The following is a 23,463-nucleotide window of genomic DNA, read 5'->3' on the forward strand; positions in this document are numbered from 1 at the left end:
CCCCCCCCCCCACCCTCTCCTCTTCCCCCCCCCCACCCTCTCCTCTTCCCCCCCCCCCACCCTCTCCTCTTCCCCCCCCCCCCCCCACTCCTCTTCCCCCCCCCACCCTCTCCTCTTCCCCCCCCACCCTCTCTTCCCCCCCCCACCCTCTCCTCTTTCTCCCCCCCAACCTCTCCTCTTTCCCCCCCCCAACCTCTCCTCTTTCCCCCCCCCCAACCTCTCGTCTTTCCCACCCCCCACCCTCCTCTTCCCCACCCTCTCCTCCCCCCCCCCTCCCACCCTCTCCTCTCTTCCCCCCCTCCCACCCTCCCCACTTCCCCCCCCCCCCTCCCCACTTCCCCCCCCCCACCCTCCCCACTTTCCCCCCTTCCCCAATTTCCCCCCTTCCCCCCACCCCCACCCTCTCCTCTTCCCCACCCCCACCCTCTCCTCTTCCCCACCCCCACCCTCTCCTCTTCCCCACCCCCACCCTCTCCTCTTCCCCACCCCCACCCTCTCCTCTTTACCCCATTGTAATGGAGTTAATATTCCTGATCCCTGGAATACATTAGGAGTGCAAGTAAACAGATACTTTATAAATTGGTAACTGCTGCACTGTGAAGCTTAAATCTCTAATAAGGGGTGATATAAACCTCAAGCGAAACTGAATGCACAGCAGTTGTGATTAAAAAATGAATGTTACTTAAAATAAATGTGCTCACAGAAGCCCTAGACCCTTAAGCTGCCTATAACAGTCAGCATGAGTTCTGATGCTGTGAGTCCATGCTCAATCTCACTCTGAGGATTGAAGAAGAATATTTGGCCCATCTGAGCTGATGTAATCATTAGGGTGTCTTAATTGCTTCCATTCCTATATTTGGAAGTCCATTTCAATTTGATATTTTGTGTGGAGTAGAATTGCCCCATCAATTTGAACTTGCGCACAACTGACCTGGTTTGATGGCACATCCTAAGGAGCATCTGACTATTTTTTATGTGAAATCATAAAATTGTAGTTCACCAAAGTGAAACTGCTGTCGGTTCACTCGTCTGAAATTAGTTGTTCAAGGCTAGTTCCCATTGGCTCTGATTTACTTTACAATAGGCCTTAAAAAGTGAATGCCATCCTCTGGCCTATTCATTTTGAAGTTTGTCAAGCTCCTACTTGGTTTTCTAGGTATCTAATTCTATGCCACTTGTCAAGTTTATTATACCTCTTGTCCTGAACTGTGCAAAGTATTATTGGCAATGTGCAGTACAAGGTGAGTTAAAGGAAACAAGATATTTTATTAACCATAATGTCAAGAATTCTCTAATTTGCATATTTGTAGCATACTTTTCTTTTAGGATCTTGATAGTTTTGACTGTAGGTTTCAAATGCTACTTCAGTCATCAAAGACCATGGTGTTTTTTATCCCTTGGAGGACTTTATGTGACCAGCTCATTTATTGGCACTCTGCTTTAGGAAGCGGTCAGCAGTCTGTGACTGGCGTGACTGAAGCAGATGACAGCAATAGTTACTGGAGGATACGTGGGCAAAGTGATATTGTGTGCCAGCGTGGAAATCCAGTAAAATGTGGTGAGACTATTCGATTGACCCATATCAACACAGGTCGTAACTTACACAGCCATCACTTTACATCACCATTATCAGGAAACCAGGTGAGTTGACTGAGTTGGTAATTGAGACATATTTTCAGTATCTATGTCCTCTATGTATGACCTATTAAAAATTGCAAGTCATCCTAAATTAATAGTTCAAGAATCTGTTATTGTCAGGGCCCATGACCTTTGCAGCATTCAGTTCTTTGAGCCGTTTCTTGATATCATGTGGAATGAATAGAATTGGCTGAAGACTGGCATCTGTGGTGCTGGGGACCTCCGGAGGAGGCCTAGATGGATCATCCAATTGGCACTTATGGCTGAAAATTGTAACAAATGCTTCAGCCTTATCTACTCCATTGATGTGCTGGGCTCCCCCATCATTGAGGATGGGGATATTTGTGGAGCCTCCTCCTCCACTGAGTTGTTTAATTGTCCACCACCATTCACGGATGTGGCAGGACCGCAGAGCATAGATCTGATTAGTTGGTTGTGGGATCGCTTAGCTCTATCTGTCAATTGCTGCCTATGCTGCTTGGCATGCAAGTAGTCCTGCATTATAGCTTCACCTGGTTGACACCTCATTTTTAGGTATGCCTGGTGCTGCTCCTGGCATGCCCTCCTGCACTCTTCATTGAACCAGGGTTGATCCCCAGCTTGATGGTACTGGTAGAGTGGGGGATATGCCAGGCCAAGAGATTACAGATTGTGTTCAAGTATAATTCTGCTGCTGCTGACCCTCTTGGATTGGTCCAATCTTGAGTTGCTAGATCTGTTCGAAATCTATCCCATTTAGCACAGTGGTAGTGCCACACAGCACGATGGAGGGTATCCTCAGTGTGCAGGTGGGACTTCGTCTCCAGAACGATTGTGCGGTGGTCAAGCCTACCAATACAGTCATGGACAGCTGTGTTTGTGGCAGGCAGATTGGTGAGGCTGAGGTCAAGTATGTTTTTCCCTCTTGTTGGTTCCCTCACCACCAGTTGCAGTCTAGAGGCTATGTTCTTGAGGACTCGGCCAGTAGTGGTGCTACCGAGCCACTGTTAAATATTCTGCCCCCTTGCCACCCTCAGTGCTTCCTCCAAGTGCTGTTCAGCATGACGGGTACTGATTCATCAGCTGAGGGAGGGCGGTATGTGGTAATCAGGAGGAGGATTCCTTGCCCACGTCCGGAGTCGATGTTGAGGACTCCCAGGGCAACTCCCTCCCGACTGTGCCGTCACCTCTGCTGGGTCTGTCCTGTCGGTGGACGTTATCTGTAAGATATTCTTCAGATGACTATGCCAGGCTGTTGCTTGCTTAGTCTGTGAGACATCTGACCCAATTTTGGCACTAGCCTCCAGATGTTAGGGCTGAGTTTGCCATTGTCGTTTCCAGTGTCTGGTCGGTGCTGGGTGATCCGTCCGATTTCATTCCTTTTTTGAGAACTTGTAGCAGTTTGATACAACTGAGTGGCTTACTAGGGCCATATCAGAGGCCTTTAAGAGTCAACCACATTGCTGTGGATCTAGAGTTGCATGTAGGCCAGATCAGGTAAGGATGGCAGATTTCCTTCCCTAAAGGTCATCAGTGAACCATATCACCATGAGATTTTTTATTGAATTCAAATTCCACCATCTGCTGTGGCGAGATTTGAACCCAGGTCTCCGGAGCATTAACTTGGATCTCTGGATTACTAGTCCAATGACAATACTACAATGCCATTGCCAGTATGGAACTGAACATTCTGAAATTCAGTGCGTAGCCCAACTCTTGCTTTTCTGACAGGGATGATAATTCAAACAGCTGAAGATGGTTACACTGAGGATGCTTTCCTGAGGGCCTGTTGCAGTGATGTCCAGGGCTGCGATGATTTGGCTGCCTCCTATTCCCATTACCTGGTTGTCCAATGGATGGGGCAGAGCTGGAAAGCTTATTCTATTTCTTTCTTGACACTTAATCTAATTGGTTAAGTTTTACGTTTTTGAAAATGGTTTACCTCCAGTGTTATTGGATTAAGTACAGGTTAAAATATGAAGTAATGACCTCATTTTCTTACTGTCACCTTCTGGCACTATAATCAATATAGCAGTTACGTTTTGTTAGTAATGCTGGAGAAAGCCTGTTGTGTATTTTTTTTTTATCCCATCTTTCATGGGATATGTGCATCAGTGGCAAGGTAAGCATTTGTTGCCCATCTCTAATTGAATTGCAGATCCTTGAACTTAGTGGTTTGCAAAGCCATTTTACTGATGCCGAGTTTGGGTTCTGCCAGGGCCACTTGGCTCCTGACCTCTTACAGCCCTGGTTCAAACATGGACAAAAGAGCTGAACTCCCGAGTTGAGACTGACTGCCTTTGACATCAAGGCTGCATTTGACCGAGTGTGGCATCAAGGAGCCCTGGCAAAACTGGAGTCAATGGGAATCAGGGGGAAACTCTCCGCTGGTTGGAGTCATACTTAGCACAAAGGAAGATGGTTGTGGTTGTTGGAGGTCAATCACCTCAGCTCCAGGACATCATTGCAGGAGCTCCTCAGGGTAGTGCCCTCGGCTCAACCATCTTCAGCTGCTTCATCAATGACCTTTCTTCCATCATAAGGTCAGAAGTGGGGATGTTCGCTGACGATTGCACAATGTTCACCATTCGCGACTCCTCAGATACTGAAGCAGTCTATGTCCAAATGCAGCAAGACCTGGACAATATCCAGGTTTGGGCTGACAAGTGGCAAGTAACATTCGTACCACACAAGAGTCAGGCAATGACCATCTCTAACAAGAGAGAGTCCAGCCTCGCCCCTTGATGTTAAATTGCATTACCATCACTCAATCCCCCACTATCAACATCCTGGGGGCTACCATTGACCAGAAACTGAACAGGACTGGCCATATAAATACTGTGGCTACAAGAGCAAGTCAGAGGCTAGGAATCATGCGACGAATAACCCACCTACTGACTCCCCAAAGCCTGTACACCATCTGCAAGTACTAGTCAGGACTGTGATGGAATACTCCCCACTGGCTTGGATGATGCCGCTCCCATAACACTCGACGCTTGACACCATCCAGGACAAAGCAGCCCGCTTGATTGGCACCACATCTGCAAACATTCATTCCCTCCTCCACCAACGCACAGTAGCAGCAGTGCCTACCATCTACAAGTTGCACTGTAGGAATTCACCAAGGCTTCTTTAACAGCGCCTTCCAAACCCACGGCCACTACTATCTAGAAGAACTAGGGCAGCAGCTAGATGGGAACACCACCACCTGGAAGTTCCCCTCCAAGCCACTCACCATCCTGACTTGGAAATATATTGCCATTCCTTCACTGTCTGTCGCTGGGTCAAAATCCTGGAACTCCCTTCTTAATAGCACTGTGGACTCCAGCAGTTCAAGACGGCAGCTCAGCACCATCACCTCAAGGGCAGTTAAGGATGGGCAATAAATGCTGGCCAAGCCAGCAATGGTCACACCTCATGAATGTCAGAGAGCAGTAAAGAGACAACCAGATTACTGTGAATCTGGAATCATATGTAGGCCAGACTGGGTACAGATATTTCCTCCTCTAAAAGAATGTTAGTGAACAAGATGGGATTTTAACAATCACTGATGGTTGGCATGATCACCAACACTGAGACTTGTGTATATTTTGGCTTCTACAGGTTTGTTCTGTGCAAGATGAGCGTGTCTGCAGTGCTTTCTGTGGGTATTGATGCAGAATTTCATGATATTACATGATCATAAAAATTGCATATATATATAGATTAACATTTATACCCACAACACTAGTCTGGTTGCTTATTGAGAGCAGTCATGTGGACATTGAGTGAAGCTGTCCAAAAGATTTTGCTTTTTATTCTTTTAATGCTGCATTTGTTGGATCATAATATTTACCTAAAAGTTATTTATAGTTAAAGCTGGAACTAATTTGAATTCCAGAATTAATGACATGCACATTCCCTGTTGGATTTCAGTAAATGTGTGATTTGATTCTATCGTTTGCAATATAAATCATGATTTAACAATTTATTTTGATTGTCTGAATATATACTAGTCTTTCAAGAGGGGGCACCCTTGAGCCATAAATCGTGTTCTTCATTTTGTTGAGGCACGTTTTTATAAAATGCAGATGATGAAAGTTCAGTTGTTTGAGGGGAGTGGATTCTTGTTAGTCATTGTCATTGTCATTGTCAACACTGCGACATGCTAACTATTAATTTATTAAATCATTTGATTTAATGGCCAATGCATAAAACACTAAAAACTGGTTAAGGTTAAAACTGGTTAACCGACTTAATCAAAATTTTCAAGGGAAAATTAAGGGAAACAGGGTAAAGAGTGAGAACCTGTTTTACTTTGGTTGGGAGTCTATGACTAGGGGGGCATAGTTCAAAAATTAGAGCCAGAACTTTCAGGAATGAAATTAGGAAACATTTCTACATGTGGACGGTAGGAAAAGTTTGGAACGCTGTTCCACAAAAGGCACTTGATGCTAGGTCAATCATTTTTAAACTTGATGTTTTTGTTAACCAAAAGTACGAAGGGATATGGGACAAAAGTAGGTATGCAGAGTTAGGCTGCAGATCAGCCATGATCTCGTTGATTTGTGGAACAGGCTTGAGGAAGTAAACGGCATACTCCTTTTCCTATGTTTGTAACTTGCAGTTATACAGTGTACCTGTTTAATTTTGCCTTGGTGTTATTGCCATAATACAATATCCCAATACTATGTAAGTACACATTGTTGTCAAACTCAGGCCAACTGAAGACAAATTTGCATGTGACATTTGATTGAAGAAAGTTAAAGGCTGCAACTGACATTCCTGACTATGTATCTGGGGCATTCTTAACTACTGGCATTTACAAAAATACTCCTGCAATAAAGATAAGCAATTTGCTTTTCAATACTATAAAACCTTGCCCTTTGGGGAGTTTGTGCGCCGGTTTAGGTTTGATTCTCTTTCCTCTTTGAAGTTATTGAAAATAAGGAATTTCTCAGGATTTTTGATTTGATTTTGATTCTCTGTGGCTTAGAATTTCCTTCCAACAAAATGAGTACCTCTTGTTAGTGATGAGCAGAAAATATGACCTGATTTTTTGTTGCTCTGCATAGCGCAGATGTTACAAAAGCATAAATTTAATTACATTTTAGGTACATGGTTTTTAATAGGATATTTTGATTCCAGTGTGACATGATGAATATCTGTACCAATGAGATTAATTATAACTCATGACTCAGCGTTTTATCTTCTCATTTCGAGGTTCTGGCTCGTAGCTGCTGGCCTTTGCTTATTTTCTGAGAATTCAATTTCTGCCACCAAGTGGCGCTGTGCCAAAATTAAGCCCTACAGGCAATAGACATGAACAAATCCCTATCTTCTATTATCTACCCATGTACCGACATCACCACTACCTATCTTAAATATTTCAGGTTATCACAAGCAAAGCACCCCAAGGAACTTAGATTTGGTGTGCATTGCTTTTGAACTGGTAATCTTGAAGGAATGGGAAGAGTGTAGAATGTTTCCAGCCTTTTATCACTTATTTATGGTGTATACTGAAAGTAAAATTTTGCTTTTGAAAAACAAATGTTTCATATTCAGGGCCAACTTTAAGCATGAGACATCCTGGAATTTGTAGATAAGGCAAGCAAATTTCCGTAATACTGTTTTATTTCATAAAGATGAAGCACCAACCCCTCCTGAAAGTCTTCAATCTTGATACCTTTAGTAAACTTCACCAATGTGTTAGAAAGTTTTGTGGGTTACATTAGGCTAGTATGGTTAGCAGATGTTACAATCTAGTTGCAATCCACTGACTAGCTATCTGATTCATCATAAATTCATTTTGGAATTAGAGTCTTGATATAATCTTTTCTAAGCTGAAAGATGACCACTTTTCCGATGAGGTCAGCACTCTTGACTTCTGTATGACTGTTTTTCTCCTTCAAGATACTAGGTCCACTTTATGCTAACTGCTATCTCTCATATTGTCACAAAGTACGTTTAAAAAAAAAGTATATTTAATCTTCAGAACCAGGCTGGCTTTAATTTGTAACAAAAACAAATAGCTGGAAAACCTCAGCAGGTCTGACATTTCTGATGGAGAGTCATACGGACTCGAAAAGTTAACTCTGTCTTCCTCTCCGCAGATGCTGTCAGACCTGCTGAGGTTTTCCAGCTATTTTTGTTTTTGTTTCAGATTTCCAGCATCCGCATTATTTTGCTTTTGTCTTGGTTTTAATTTGTGTTGTGAACTCTGCATATGGCAAAATACAAGGGTTCAGATTTTGCGGTTAGCAGTGAAGCGATAGTGTGTGTTTTTGAACTCAAAAAACTTGCCTGCAAGATCTAGTGATCACTGCATTAGTTTACAACATTAGTTTGAATCTAGTGCCACATCAGATATCCAGAAACACTGATGTAGTTGAAAAGGGTAAGCAACTAATCATATTTTCCCAAAAAAAGCACTGATTACCAACTGTTCTTGAGTAATAGTTGACCCCTGACTTTTGGCTGAAAAACCCAAACTCTATCAACCACCTGCTGGACGCCTCCCCTGCTCACCACCTCTTCTGCAGCCTGACCTACCCACTTGCCTCCTGTTGTACAGCCTAGCACCTGCACAGGGCTTCCACCCTCCCTGACTTCCCCTCACTACCCCCCACTCCACCACCACTTCCACCCCTGACTCCCCACCAGCACTCCCACCCCAGTGCCCTGGCCAATTTTCATCCCTCAGCCGACATCACCAAAATACGTTTTTGGATATAAATCTCAATGCTGTTTTGGGACTGAGCTGTGCATGAATTGGCTGTCACTTTGTCTTCAAGGCAGCAGTGATCCCACTTCAAAATTAATTAATTGGCTGTGAAACATTTTGACATGTCCCGAGAACCAAAATGTATTATAAAAGTTCTTTTTTCTTTCCTTCATGTTTACTCTCGTGCTCTATAATCCAAATGCTGAAGAATGGAGCACTGTTTAATTATGTGGTGTTCAACTTAATTTCTTTAAAACATTTTCTGGTTGAAAACTGAGAACCCAGAGATTGAAATTCCATTTGGTAATGTATAGCAACATGAGCATTGTTAATGAGCGAAGCACTTAATGTATTTTTACTCCAAACCTGTACCTTGACCTTGAACGAATTGTTAAAACGGTACAAGGTTCGCGGCGCTAAGTTTTTCTTCATTTTGCTTAACATTTTAAAATGTTTCTATGGAACCCTTGAGGAAAGTTTCCATCTAATGCTTTGGAAGCAGTGATGAATTACCTTGAATTTACATTAACATGAACTTAATTATTTTTGGATTAGTTTAGCCTCAATCCTCACGGGTGAGGTTTCACACTAGTCGCAATCAGCTCCCAAAGCTCTTAAATTGTGACGATCCCATGCCTAGAGGATATCTTGGTGTGCAGTTAATCTGAACTTCCATTAATGTTAAAAAGAAAAATGCCTCATTCTATGAGGTACAAATGTTTTAATCTGCCAATATTGCAGATAGTGAATCTCATTGATCACATAGAATTGATGAGCAAAAGGCTTTTATAATAGGGTTGATATTTGTCAGGGTGTCAAACCAAAACAATCATTTGTTAAGTGTTCATGTGGTTGCCACTGCATTCACTGACTGAAAGCAAGCTTATTGCAAGCCTGTAGCTATTTCTATTGTCAGCACAATGAGCTCAAAATAGCCATGGGGTGACTAAAGTAACAGTTCTTAAAGCACAGAGGAAAGTAAGTTGATGGCAATTTGTTTATAGCGTCAAAATTTTGATTGCGCACTCAATTTACTGATGGCAGCTAGAAAAATATGCTGACACTTGGAGAATTTTCTACTCCCGCTCAATGTAGGGTTACCGATAATCTTTTATCTATTTAATAGAGAATTTGCCCTTAGATGGAAATAACAATGAAACGCAGTTTCAATTTTGGTCAGCTTTACTCGTTTACTTTCCTTTAGAGTCGAGTTTGATTTTTGGAGAAGTTAGTAAGTCAAATTCTAGCACTTATTTAAAATAACCTGTGATACCTAAAAGGCAAAAATAAAGTAATTTGAATATATTTTCAGTTTATAAATTTTCAGTTCACTCACTTAAACTTGGGAGATAAGTTAAAATGCTTGTGTTACTAACACAGATCTTAATTTAAGAAAGTACAGGTTTGCTATTCTGGTAGGGAGCTTGCTCCCTGGCTGTGCATATCTGGGGTTCAGGGTTGTCTGCTCACAGTTTTCCGAGGCATTAGGGCAAGATTCTCTGACAGGATTAAACTTTATCACCTTTAAGTGCTGATGAAACTTTAATACTTTGTCTAAGTAATGGATGTTCATGTTTGCCTATATAGTAACTTTCTCAGGGCTATTATACCCTGGTGGGAACTACAGTAAAGCTCAATGCTATCTTCAACTTCAAATACATGTGCTTTCCACGAGTTCTAAACTAGTGGTCAGGAGTGTTGGCTGCCCCCAACCCTCAATTTCTATTTTTCATTCTCTAAGCCAGGGATGTTGCATATAGAGCTGTAACTGTATTGCTGGCAGAGATTCGGTAACTCAGCACAACACCAAGACCTTCAGTATATATGGATTAACACTGGATCAGGTGCCTTTACGTGATATCTATTGCACTGATATTTCAAATGGCACCTCAGTGGATGCTGGAAAAACTGATTTGTTGGCTAAATTTTCTTAACTCCAAGCGATATTAAGATGAAACTAGAGCAATATATCAGATAAATGCATGCCCTCCAGAGATCAGAATGTAGAAGTGTTCCAATTCCTGTGACAATACGTGGAAAAGGTTACAGAATGCAAGTCAGGAAATGGGAAACTAAGTGGTGGTACGGGTACTTTAGTGTGTAAAGAGACTTCTTGTGCCATGGCAGCTTGTACATTTACAAAATGATTTTTTTTTTTTTGGAACCATTTCCACTTGTTCAATCACAGTAAACCTTAGCCTCAAAATAATGATGAGGCTAATGATGCTCCCTGAGATTTAAGCTCAAATAGTTTATTGTAGGTTTTCAGACGAGATCTCAATCAATAAGGTATGATGTGTGAATCAAGCAAGATTTATTAACTAATTAAAACAATACTTCACAAAAGGTAATAGTATACAGCCACAATCAGTCCTTGGCCCTGGTGTTGCTAGAGCACAGGTGATGTTGCCTTCACCTTAGAGATTTTCTTTTCTTCTCGTCTCTTTGCTAGCTGCGCTACTTGGATCATCACTGTGGATTCTTTAATCCTCCCTTTGGTTCAGACTCAGCAATTTGTTCACCATGTTATGATGCAATCCTTTGGAATGCCCACCAGTCAGAGAGCATTGACACATCACCCAGGTACAGTCACCTTCGTGCAGTCTGGGCATGCCCTGTCATCCCCCTTACCCCTGTTATAGTTTGACCACAAATATTTAACTTCAACAACACAGGCAGTATTTCAGGAAAACAGTGCACATTTAGAATTGCCAACTTATTTTAGAGTTATGCCAACAGAATTAACACAAGCTACATGTTTGCATATAAAAATTCATAATACAAAAAGGCAGCAGAAGGTTGCCACTTTAGATGCTTCCTGGCCTTTAGCCCACAGCTTTAACATCTCTCTATGGATGGTGCTGAAGTTGTGCTTGGTGCTTTAATATCTCTTTGTCTGCAAAAGCAACACCAGACAATGCCCTCAGCGATCTCTCACCACCCCTGCTGGAGTTTTTACATCTTGAGACATGACACAATGCAAGCAGGGTTCAAAGTACGTGGGAGCGGCATGCAAATTCACTCTGGAAAGCCCCCAAAAAGCCCTGGAAAATTCAATCATCGGGATGACCAATGAAAGGAAATTCACCCCTGCTGGTGGAAGGATCCACCAACCTGGAAAAGTCATGCAAATTTCCAAAAAAATGCCCAAAGTCATTGAAAGTTATGGAATTTTGTAAGGACAGGTATGAGGCTTTTCTGATTTTGGGCTGAATTCTGGCTTTTTCCAATGTTCTTCCAATGCCCACTTAATCACTCCATAATTGTTTGCTTTCCTTTGCATGTCTGGAATCCAGTACAATTTTTGTTCTCCTGCCTGATCATGCCCACTGCCACTGCTGATTGGCTGCTTTGGACACCGCCAGAATAACTGCAGTAATTGGTCAAGTAGGACATGCCAGATTCCCCAGTCCCTCCTTTCTTTCTTGCCCTATGTGAGGAGAGAGGTGTTTGTTGGTGCCTGTTAGAGATTTTTTGATGTTGTGCAGGTGGGAGATTCGGGTGTTTTCTTCAGAGCTGGAATGAGGTTAACAAGATAAAAGGAACAAGCACCTTGTGGAGGGAATGATGTTGCACCTCTACAGCTCAGACCAGCTTGTGCCAATCTTTCACATGAGACCCACTGAAAATTTCTTCACCAACATGGAAGAGTCATGGAACTTTATTTTACTAAAGGTGCATGAACCCTGTTTATATACATATATTTTAAAATATTGATGACTTCATCTTCACCTCAGCTTAAAGTTGATCTTATTTTTATTCCCCTCACTTGAGTTTCCAGGGTGGTAAGTTTTTTGTTTGTAAAAATATTAATAAAGTCTCCAGTTGATTATGATATTTTATCTGTAGGAGTGATGTCCTGGTACGTTGAGCTTCTTTTGATGACCTCCACTATCCCTTGCCTGACTCTAACGTGCTTAGTTTTTCCTCATTTCTCTCTATCTAACTTAAGGCTGAAATGTTATTTAAAAAGTGTTAAAAGGTTTCATTTATTGTTTCCTAGTGTTATTATAAAGTCTTAACAACTGAGGGTTGATCCCTTCCAGGTCAATGCCAAAACAGTGTGTGAAAACAAAATTGAACTCTATCCTAGTTTGTTTGTGCAATTGCAAATGGGTAAAAAAAATATCATTTTGGAAATGGAGTAGGGAGATTCATTTATAAAGAAGATGTTTTTGTTCAGTTATTATAGATTCCAAGTGAAAACACACACCGTCTTTGGTAATTACTTATCTAAAAAATGAAATCTCAAATAATCAACACAAATAGAGATGTTAATGTGACTATGTGACTGCGTCACCTAATGAAGGAGTTGGTGAGAATGAAAAAGGAGCCCCCAAGAATCAACCCCCCGCTGCAAATCTCAAGAACCCACACAACAAATCAACCCCTGCTTAAAGTGCTTAGCCTAACTTGATATTCTTAACTCTTTTCAGTCTTTAGCAAGTTACATGTTTAAAAAATGTAATTATCTCAGTATATTTTAGCAGCATATATTATAAATCAAAAGTACACAACTGATTAAACCTTACAGCAATTTCAGGTGAGGAGCAGATGCCTGTTCTAAACAACACGTTGGGGTATCTAAAAAGACACTTGACACAGAGCTTGACTGTAGGTAGATTCAAGCCGCAGTATTTTATTTAGTACAAGTGTGCACACACGGGAAGTGTCCTTTCAGAATGCTCTAGAAGGCAAAAGCAAAGTACTGCGGATGCTGGAAATCTGAAACAAAAACAAAAATTACTGGAAAAACTCAGCAGGTCTGGCAGCATCTGTGGAGAGAAAGAGAGTTAACGTTTTGAGTCTTTCTGACTCTTCGGAACTAAAGAGAAGTAAAAACGTGGTGAAATATGTAATGTTTGGGGGTTGGGGGGAGTGGGACAGGTGAAGCTGGATAGAAGGCCAGCGATAGGTGGAGGCAAAGGAGAGATTGCAAAATATGTCATAAACAGGTCGAAAGGGTGATGATACTGGTTAAAGAAGGTGCTAATGGTGGCATTAAGAGTAGAAAGCAGAATGAACAAGTGGCAGATTGACCCTAGGGGTGGGGTGGGGTGGGGGGAGAGGACAGTGTGGGAGAAAAGATCGAAATAGGCTAAAAGGTGGGGATAAAACAATGAATGGAAATAAATTTTAATAATTAAAAAAACTTCACTTGCATTTCCCTCAACTTGGTCTACTGCATTCGCTGCTGCAAATGCGGTCTCCTTTACATTGGAGAGATCAAACACAGACTCGGTGACCGCTTTGTGGAACACCTTAGGTCTGTCTGCAAGCATGACCCAGACCTTCCTGTCACTTGCCATTTCAACACCTCATCCTGCTCTTATGCCCACATGCCCATCCTTGGCCTGCTGCAATGTTCCAGTGAAGCTTAGCGCAAACTGGAGGAACAGCACCTCATCTTCTGACTAGGCACTTTACAGCCTTCTGGACTTAGCATTGAGTTCAACAACTTCAGATCATTAACTCTCTCCTCCACCCTCAACCCTTTTTGATCCACTTTTTCAAATATTAATTTTTATATATATATATATATTTTCCCATCAATTATTATTATTAGTGTTTAAATTTATTTCCATTCATTGTTTTATTCCCACCTTTTAGCCTATTTCAATCTTTTTCTCACACTGTCCCCTCCCCCACCCCACCCTCACTAGGGCCATCTGTCACTTGCTCATTCTGCTTTTTATTCTTAATGTCACCATTAGTACCTTCTTTAGCCAGTATCACCACCATCAACACCCCTTCGACCTTTTGTTTATGACATCTTTTGCAATCTCTCCTTTGCCTTCACCTATCGCTGGCCTTCTTTCCAGCTTCACCTGTCCCACCCCGCCTTAAACAGTATATATTTCACCACATTTTTACTTTAGTTCTGAAAGAGAGTCATAAGGACGCAAAACGTTAACTCTACCTTTCTCTCCATAGATGCTGTCAGACCTGAATTTTTCCAGCAACTTTTGTTTGTGCTCTAAAAGGCGATTTGAAGTTACACAGTTTCTGTCGGTTATATATACCATCTTTGGGGTAACTCATCGTTAACTCACAATGTTCTTATCTTGTACATTAATTCATTACATCCTTAATTACAAATGAGTTTACAACATAAACATGGAATGACCTGTTCATCATCTCTGCGTTTGCAGATTTGTAAAACAGTCACGGAATGACCTGTTCTTTAGCACAAATGATGTCCACAGTTCATTCCAAAACATGAAATTTGCTTATCTGTCCTGATGTTTCACTGCAGTGCCTAGTCATCTGCATATCATAGTTTGACCCTGAGGTTAAGTAATTCAGCTTACAATTCATAGACCATTCATCAACTTATTTTATCCTGACTCAGCTTATCGTGACATGACTGTGACATAGTCATTAACTTCCTGCCCTTGTCAGAAGGTCATATTCATTTTATCTTTTCAAACTGCAAGTACTTTTAAACTATTATATCCACAACTTGGCCAAGCCTAGGTAATCCCGATATGTCTTTTCAAATGCCAATATCCAAAAGCTGGTGTCTGATTTGCGTGACTCGGATGTTAGCTTTGCAAAAGCAGCATCCTGCAGTCTGCCTCTCACTATTGACCTGCATTGAACAATAGGAACAAGTGAAGCTGCTATATCACTTGGTTGATAGAAACTAAACTTATCACAAAGTTAAGTCTTTTCCATTTCAGTCTAAGTATCCTTTTAACAATGTGGTATGTGTTAATGTCTGCCAATCAAGACCTCTGGCACTGAAAATTAACTATTACAGGTAGGATGTTTCACTTCCTCAGATTTTAATTGTTGAAATTATTTTTTTTAATCCAGTGAGCTGACACTCTAATACTGAAGGAGCACTACACTGTCAGAGGCTTTCAAATAAGGTGTTAAACTGCTGCATCGTCTGCCTGCTAGGGTGGATGTAAAAGATCCCTGGCACCATTTCAGAGAGCACCTGGGTAGTTATCCCTGTTGTCCTGGCCATTTATCCCTCAGTCATTTTCACAAAAGGCATATTATCTGGTCTTTATCATATTGTTGTTTGTGGGAGTTTGCTGAGTGCAAATTAGCTGCCCATGTTCCAACATTACCACAGTGACTTATTTTTCTTCTTTCTATGGGATGTAGGTGTCTCCTTCAGAATTACCAATATTAACGACTAGGGAGAAAAGTGCACCTGACTACAGTATCTAACAGATTGAGTATGGATGTGCCTGATGGCCTTTATTAGCTCCATTTTTGATGTTTATTTGTATACGTGGATTATGGTTAGTTGAATGAGAACATCTCCTGGTGATGATTTTGTACCAGTTATAGTAAATCTCCAGCTTTACTGTACAGTAAATTAAATGTGTTTTCTTGTGTCATCTGGCTAGGACCACTTTCTAGCTGAAACTCATTTCAGCATTTAGAATGCAGCACGCTACATGAATATTTAGGTGTAAATGCCATCAAACCAATGTCAATGTTCTGTATATGAGCATGAAACAAGGAGCTGCTTTCCTGAAGCCAGCACTAGCTGCGCCAATAGTCGTTATAGCTCCATTTTGCCTACTATGCGCTGAATTAATATGAATTGCAGCGGTACATAATGGCATCCTTCATAAAGTTACTGTATACTATGCTCAGGCATTTCTGAACAGAGCAATTGCTATCAGCTCTGATCATAGCATGCCAATAAATACATGGTTGTACATATCAAAAATGTTATATTGGTGGAATTGAATTAATAGTTAAGTTTATTGCTTTTTTAAAATGTCCTGGCTACTTGAATTGCGATGGAGCAAAGCACCAGTGGGATACTTTTCACTTGTAGTACAATTAACCTATACCAAAGAATACTATACAGTGAGTATGTAAGACACTGACTCCAACTTAATAAGGTGAAAAATCTATTGAGTTATAGTATTTGCTCTGGGACAATTATAACTTCAATACAAGAAAATTGGCTAGGCGAACAATTCATTATAATGCCAAGCTGGAGAAGTAACAAATAAATTATTCCCAGGACAAAAGCCTTTTTTCCATTTTTTGCACATGCTATAAATTATATATGTTTTTAAAATCTCAAGCAGGGATTATGCTGAAACATTAAAGGCTGATTGTTGCTCTCCAGTGACAAAAACTTAGAGAATTATCAAGAGAATGTCTGAAAGAAGATTGACAGTGGACTCTTTTATGCCACTCAAGGATATGCTGCAACATAAAATGGCCTCTTCTATTTGCAACATCCCCTCAACTTTTACGAATGAAACATGGGAACCAGAAAGTGGAGTGGGTGGTGTTTGGGGAGGGAGCGAGGGGAGCATCAGAGCAGCATGGCTATCTCCCTTATAACCTTTCGAATAGTGTTAACATTCAACAAAGTGCATTCTTCCAGTGTTGTAGCAATAGGGAGGAAAATAATTTGAACAGAACAGGATAAATATTTAACTGGAATTTGCAATTCATCCTGGTAAAATGATGAACATATCACAATGACATGACAGCAGTGCACATATTGCTGCTCGAGTTGGTTGTGGAAATATAAAACAAGATTAAAGTAGATCTGTAAATACTGAAGATACAGCATGTATGTGAAGTTTTACAAAAGTTGGAAAATTGAGTTTTCTAAGCTGGCTGTTTATGATCTGAGCCTGTATAAAATCTTTAAAAGGTTTTGGCATCGCAGAGGAACGGGAACCGGAGCTGGGAGACAAGAGGGGGAAACAAAGATAGAAATGAAAGACAGAAAAGTAGAAAACAAGAGTGGAAGGTAGAGGAAATGAGGGCTAGCAGCAAATAGGACCATAGTACAAAAAGTGTTTAAAAAGACAAATCTAAAGGAACTGTATCTGAATGCATAGAGCATTTGCAATAAGGCAGATGAATTAATAGTACAAATACATATGAGTGGGTACGATATTATTGTGAATACATGGCTGCAGGGTGACCAAGACTGGGAACTGAATATCCAATTTAACATTTAGGAAGGATAGGCAAACAGGAAAAGGAGGTGGGGTGGCATTGTTAGTTAAGGATGAAATCACTGCAATGGTGAGAAAGGACATTGACATGTTATGACCACAGCTGGTGTTAATTGCTGTGCAAACCAAATACCAGAGGGAAACTTGGCTTATGGGCCATGCCCTCCTTTTTTTTGGAATTTTGAAAATGAGAAGGGGGCATAATCTCAGCATTAAGAAATCCAGTAACAATTCTGGGATTTTAAAGATTAAAAGTAAAAGTTTTATTAAGAATAAAACAAAACTTAAGCACACAAGATTACAGATACACAGTTAAATTTAGTTTTACAAAGCATTTCCCCCAAAACACTCTACTTGGTCAGACCCACAGGTAAACACTTGCCAGGCAGCACTCCCTTATAGATGTTTAACTTGAAAAATATCCAGTAATATTACCCAAGGCAAACTGCTGTAGCTTCAATAAGGGCATACCACATGACCAGTAACACCCTTACACTGCTGTGAAAATCCAAACTTCAGAATAAAACTGCTTTTTGCAACCCAAGACATTTCTGGCTAGATTGGATGATTGATTCATACTGCATCCTCTCTCAGCCACAGCTCCAGCTGCTGCATCTCTCAGCTCCAGTTCAACACTAAAATACCTTTTTACCCCCTTTCAATCCAGGTTCCATTGTTTTCACACCTCTTTGAAACTCAAATCCTTCCAAATGTAAGATCTTTCATGTTTTTATCTTGTATTTGCTTTCGGATCAATAAAATATAACACCCCACTTCTATTTATCTATGGCTATTTACCTATGGAACTCCTGCAAGATACAAACATTTCTCTTGTTACCTCTGACTCCCCTTTGATATTCAAACACTTATCTAAAAATGCAGATGTTAGATCTAACCTATTCACTTGTACCTCAAACCTAATACTTCCGTCCTTTTCGTGTTTTACACCCCCAGGCAACATGTCTTCTATTGATCTCTGCCAATCTTAATTAAATCTCTCATGCATGCACGCAGCCTTTTCACAGAATAGCGCAATATTCCCCAAAACTATTTTAAAAAAATCAATTTTTCATATTCTAAATGTAGGTGTAGAATCAGTTTGGGTGGAGCTAAGAAGCAACAAGGGGCGGACAACATTAGTGGGAGTTGTCTGTAGGCCTCCAAACAGTCGGAAGGTAGGGGATGGCAATAAACAGGATGTATGTAACAAGGGTGCTATAGAAATCATGGGTGACTTTTATCTGCAAATAGACTGGGCAAACCATATTAGCTATAATACTGTGGTGGATGAATTCCTGGAATGTACACAAAATGGTTTTTCGGACCAGTATGTTGAGGAACCAACTAGGGAACAGTCAATCCTAAATTTGGTATTGTGCAATGAGAAGGGGTTAATTAATCTTGTTGTGCAGGGTTCTTTAAGGAAGAGTGATAAAATTCTTCATTAGGATGGAAAATGAGGTAGTCCAATCTGAGATGAGGATCCTAAATCTAAACAAAGGAAACTACAAAGGTATGAGGGGTGAGTTGGCTACGATAGACTGGGGAACTTCATTAAAAGGCATGAGAGTGGATAAGCAGTGGCTAATATTTAAGAAACGATTGCATGCATTGCAACTGTTATACATTCCTCTGTGATGCAAAAACACAACAGGTAAAGCGGCCCAATCATGGCTAACAAAAGAAATTAAGGATGGTATTAGATCCAAAGAGGAGTCATACAAAAGTTGCTAGATAAATAGCAAGCCCAACGATTCGGAACAGTTTGGAATTCAGCAAAGGAGGACCAAGAGATTGATTAAGAGGGGAAAAATAGAGTATGAGAGTAAACTTGCAAGAAGCATAAAAATGGACTGTAAAAGTTTCTGAGCATGTAAAAAGAAAAAGATTAGTGAAGGCAAATGTAGGTTCCCTTACATTCCAAAGTGGGAGAATTTATAATGGAGAACAAAGAAATGTCAGAACAATTAAACAATTACTTTAGTTCTGTTTTAATGGAAGAAGACACAGCTTCCCAGAAATTCTAGGGAACTAAGCATCTCGTGAGCAGGAGGAATTGAAGGAAATCAGCATTAGTAAAACAATAGTGCTGAGAAATTAATGGGACTGAAAGCTGATAAATCCACTGGGCCTGATAATCTACATTCCAGGGCACTAAAGGAAGCAGCCATGGAAATAGTGGATGTATTGGTTCTCATTTTCCAAAATCCTGTAGATTCTGGAGCAGTCCTGGCAGATTGGAGGGTTGCAAATGTAACACCACTATTTAAAAAAGGAGGGAGAAAACGGGCATTACATGTATAATGTAATCCAGTAAGGTTTAAAAATACTGCTACAGAAGTCCTGCTTTCTGTTACAGGAGACTGGTTAGCCTAACCTCAGTAGTAGGGAAATTGCTAGAGCCTATTATAAAAGATGTGATAACAGGATACTTAGAAAAATATCAGTGGGATTAGATAAAGTCAACATGGATTTATGAAAGGGTAATTATGTTTGGCAAACCCACTGGAGTTTTTTGAGGACGTAACTAGTAGAATAGATCAGGGGAAACCAGTGGATGTGGTGTATTTGGATTTTCAAAAAGCTTTTGTTGAAGTCCCACATAAGAGGTTAGTGTGTAAAATTAAAGCACATGGGATTGGGGGTAATATATTGGCATGGACTGAGGATTGGTTGACAAATAGGAGACAGAGTAGGAATAAATGGGTCTTTTTTGGAGTGGCAGTCAGTGACTAGTGGGGTACTGCAGGAATCAGTGCTTGGACCCCAGCTATTCACAATATATATCGATGATTTAGATGAGGGAACCAAATGTAATATTTCCAAGTTTGCTGATGACTAGTTAGGAATGTGAGTAGTGAGGAGGATGTAAATAAACTTCAAGGTGATTTAGACAAGTTGAGTGATTTGGCAAATACATGGCAGATGCAGTATAACATGGATAAGAAAAACAGAATAGCAGAGTACTATTTAAATGGTGATAGATTGGGAAATGTTGGTGTCCTTCCCAGCCAGTCACTTGCTGAAAGCAAGCATGCAGGTGCAGCAAGCAGTTAGAAAGTCAAATGGTATGTTGGCCTTCATTGCAAGAGGATTCAAGTGTAAGAGCAAGGGTGGCTTACTGCAGCTGTACAGGGCCTTGGTGAGACCACATCTGGAGTATTGTGTGCAGTTTTGGTCTCCTTACCTCAGGATATACTTGCCATAGAGGGAGTGCAGCGAAGGTTCACCAGACTGATTCCTGGGCTGGCAGGATTGTCATATGAGGAGAGATTGGGTCGACTAGGCTTGTATTCATTGGAGTTTAGAAGAATGAGAGGGGATCTCATTGAAACGTGTAAAATTCTGACAGGGCTGGACAGAGTGAATGCAGGGAGGATGTTTCAGGGGTCACAGTCTAAGGATATGGGGTAGGCTATTCAGGAATGAGATAAGGAGAAATTTCTTCACTCAGAGGGTGGTGAACCTGTAGAATTCTCTACTATAGAGGGTTGAGGAGGCCAAGTCACTGAACATATTTAAGGAGGAAATAGATTTCTAGACACAAGACATCAAGGGGTATGGGGAGAGAGCAGGAGTATGGCGTTGAGATAGACGATCAGCCATAATCATATTGAATGGCTTGAAGGGCTGAATGACCTACTCCTGCTCCTAGTTTCTATCATATTGTGGTTTGTTAAATTGCAAATATCGGTTAAGTCGCAGGAACTAGCATTATGTTGATGCATATTTTTTCACATTCCTTCTCTAGGTTGGAATGAAACTAGAGACTAAGCAGTTCATTTTTGCCGTGTTCCTTTTTGATAACTTACCTTCCCCTCTCCCAACCCCATTTGTTTTGAGTTTAAGACTTTGCACCACTAATGCTGACTCTTATAGTTGATTTAATTTTCTCATGTATCCTGGTGTTATTTCTTACTTTATTTGCAAATAGCAGTCCTAGCAACAACATACCTTTATTAAACTGTCTACTTTGAGCACAAAAATTAAGGATTATATAGGAAATGGATGGTGTTACTCAGACTGCACAGTAATTTATAGCTTTTGTATTTGAATTTTTGACTTTATATTTGGTTAATGGTGGTTTTATTCATTTTCTTTCATGTTTTCTTTGAAAAAAGGAAGTGAGTGCATTTGGCGAAGATGGCGAAGGAGATAACCTGGATAATTGGACTGTCGTGTGTAGTGGAACATTCTGGGAACGAAAAAATCCAGTAAGGTTTAAACATACTGCTACAGAAGTCCTGCTTTCTGTTACAGGAGAACAGTATGGGCGACCAATAAATGGCCAACTTGAAGTTCATGGCATGCAGTATTCAAACCAGTACAATTCTTGGAAAGTGATGGAAGGTATCTTCATGAAACCTATGGACGTGTCAAGGGCTGGAGTAGATGCACATATTGAACTATAAGTAATAAAAAAAATGTCAATACTGTTGTGTGGTTTAGTTTGCAATTAGACCCTGAACAAAATCTGAATCTCTTAATCCATTTTTAAATATGGAAAATCTTTTTCAGTATTAGATGTACTATGACGTAAACATACAAAACTTTGCACTCTAACGGCATGTTTTTGAAAAATTGATGATCCTGAGGGCAAACACTGGGTATTTTGTGTGAAGCCTTACTCCTTAACATCTGGTGGATGCAGAAATAGTTTAAAATACTTCAGTTCATTGGAACTGTATTTGTACTTCTAATGTAAGAACAAAATTTGGGATACATTAAATATAAATGAACTTAAATCGACTGGAACAATTCTACATATCCAAGTAAGTATTCAAAATTAGAAATGAATCCATGAGAACAATACAAGGCTATAATATTTGGACCACTAAAAAGCAGTGTCCAAGATGACAAGTATTAATTATACTGGGATTGTCATATATTTTGAGCCCTAATTTAATTCAAAGTAAATTTGAATTCTTAAAGGTGAAGTGGAGTCACTGATTGAAATATGGAATTACTGAAAAAAATTGGCTATGGAAAGGGGCTAGTAATAAACTAGACTTGCTTTATACCCTGAAGATCATGAACTTGCTTTTCTTGGTTGGCTGAGTTTAATAAGATTTCAATTCTTTGCCTAAATAGATTGGGATATAAAGGAAAGTTGCCTCATTTCAAGTTTGAAATAGGAAAGCTGATGGGCCAAACCCTTACTAAATGAAAAGTAATTTATTTAAGACAATTACCAAATTCAACTTCCCTAGGAAGATGTATGGTGGCAATTAACTTGTAAAAGGAGAAAAATTGGGGCTGGAATGGAAAAGGGCAGTCTTAAAACAAAACAAAACATTAGTTTTGTGATTGATAGACCAAGCTTAATAGTTTTCCTTGAGTGCCAAGCTAAGAACCAAAGACGATCACCTTAATGGACATCTTTCCTTTGGCAACCTTTCCCATCATGAAATGCATGTTATTCAGTAAACTATTTACAACATTGTTTGCTTCATTCTTCAAGAATCCTGACACTTTTAAGGTCCTTTTATATAAAAAAAAATTCCTGATGTGAACTCTTGGTTGCTGGAATTTATATCTAGAAATAAACCATCATTTCTTTAATCTATCTGTGCACCTTTTCTAATTTGCATATGTGCTCTTAGCAAGTGATCTAATAAAATTGTGACAAGTCAACATTGCAATACGTTGGGACAAGAAAAGGAGAGAAATTATTACAACTGTGATGCAGCAGAATTGTGATGGAAAATCAAGATTGTGTAATGGATGAATAATCAATAATTTACTTATCCCTCTGATATTACAGTATGATCAGTCAGTCCTAAAAATACTATCCTAAATTAAGATGTGGATACAGATGTACATTGAATTTTAATTATACTATTCATTAACTATAAACAGATTGTCCAAATGTTAAAGTTTAACATTTAATGTAAAACTTTTGCCATATGATAAGAATTGATCCATTTTTCATTATCTTACATGGAATAAATTCTCTCTGAAGTTTTGTAAAAGGTGACTTATTTTTTTCTACTTCGCCTTGGAGTTTCTACATTGCCTTAGTTCCCATTCATTAGATTTTAGATTTGAAATGTCAATCTTTCTCATTTATCAGTGTTTTGTTCTTTTAGAATTTGCCTTTTGTCGTCTGCTAGAATTTATGTGTTTAGTTGACTTGATGGTAACTTACTTCAGTACAAACAAATCAAAGCTGAAATTTAGAACTGT

The 23,463-nt window shown here is 40.0% G+C and overlaps 1 protein-coding gene across 1 annotated transcript in view; it reads left to right on the forward strand.

The window, feature by feature from the left end:
• The window catches only part of sdf2 (stromal cell-derived factor 2), a 23,846-nt gene extending 597 nt beyond the window's left edge, over positions 1-23,249 (forward strand). The window contains exons 2-3 of the mRNA XM_041197749.1: positions 1,445-1,641; positions 21,399-23,249. Coding sequence (XP_041053683.1) covers positions 1,445-1,641; positions 21,399-21,689 — 488 coding nt within the window. The 3' untranslated portion in view covers positions 21,690-23,249. The remainder of the gene's footprint in view (positions 1-1,444; positions 1,642-21,398) is intronic.
• Positions 23,250-23,463: the final 214 nt, after the last annotated feature.

Source organism: Carcharodon carcharias, chromosome 10 (assembly GCF_017639515.1).
Source record: "Carcharodon carcharias isolate sCarCar2 chromosome 10, sCarCar2.pri, whole genome shotgun sequence".
Taxonomy (NCBI): domain Eukaryota; kingdom Metazoa; phylum Chordata; class Chondrichthyes; order Lamniformes; family Lamnidae; genus Carcharodon; species Carcharodon carcharias.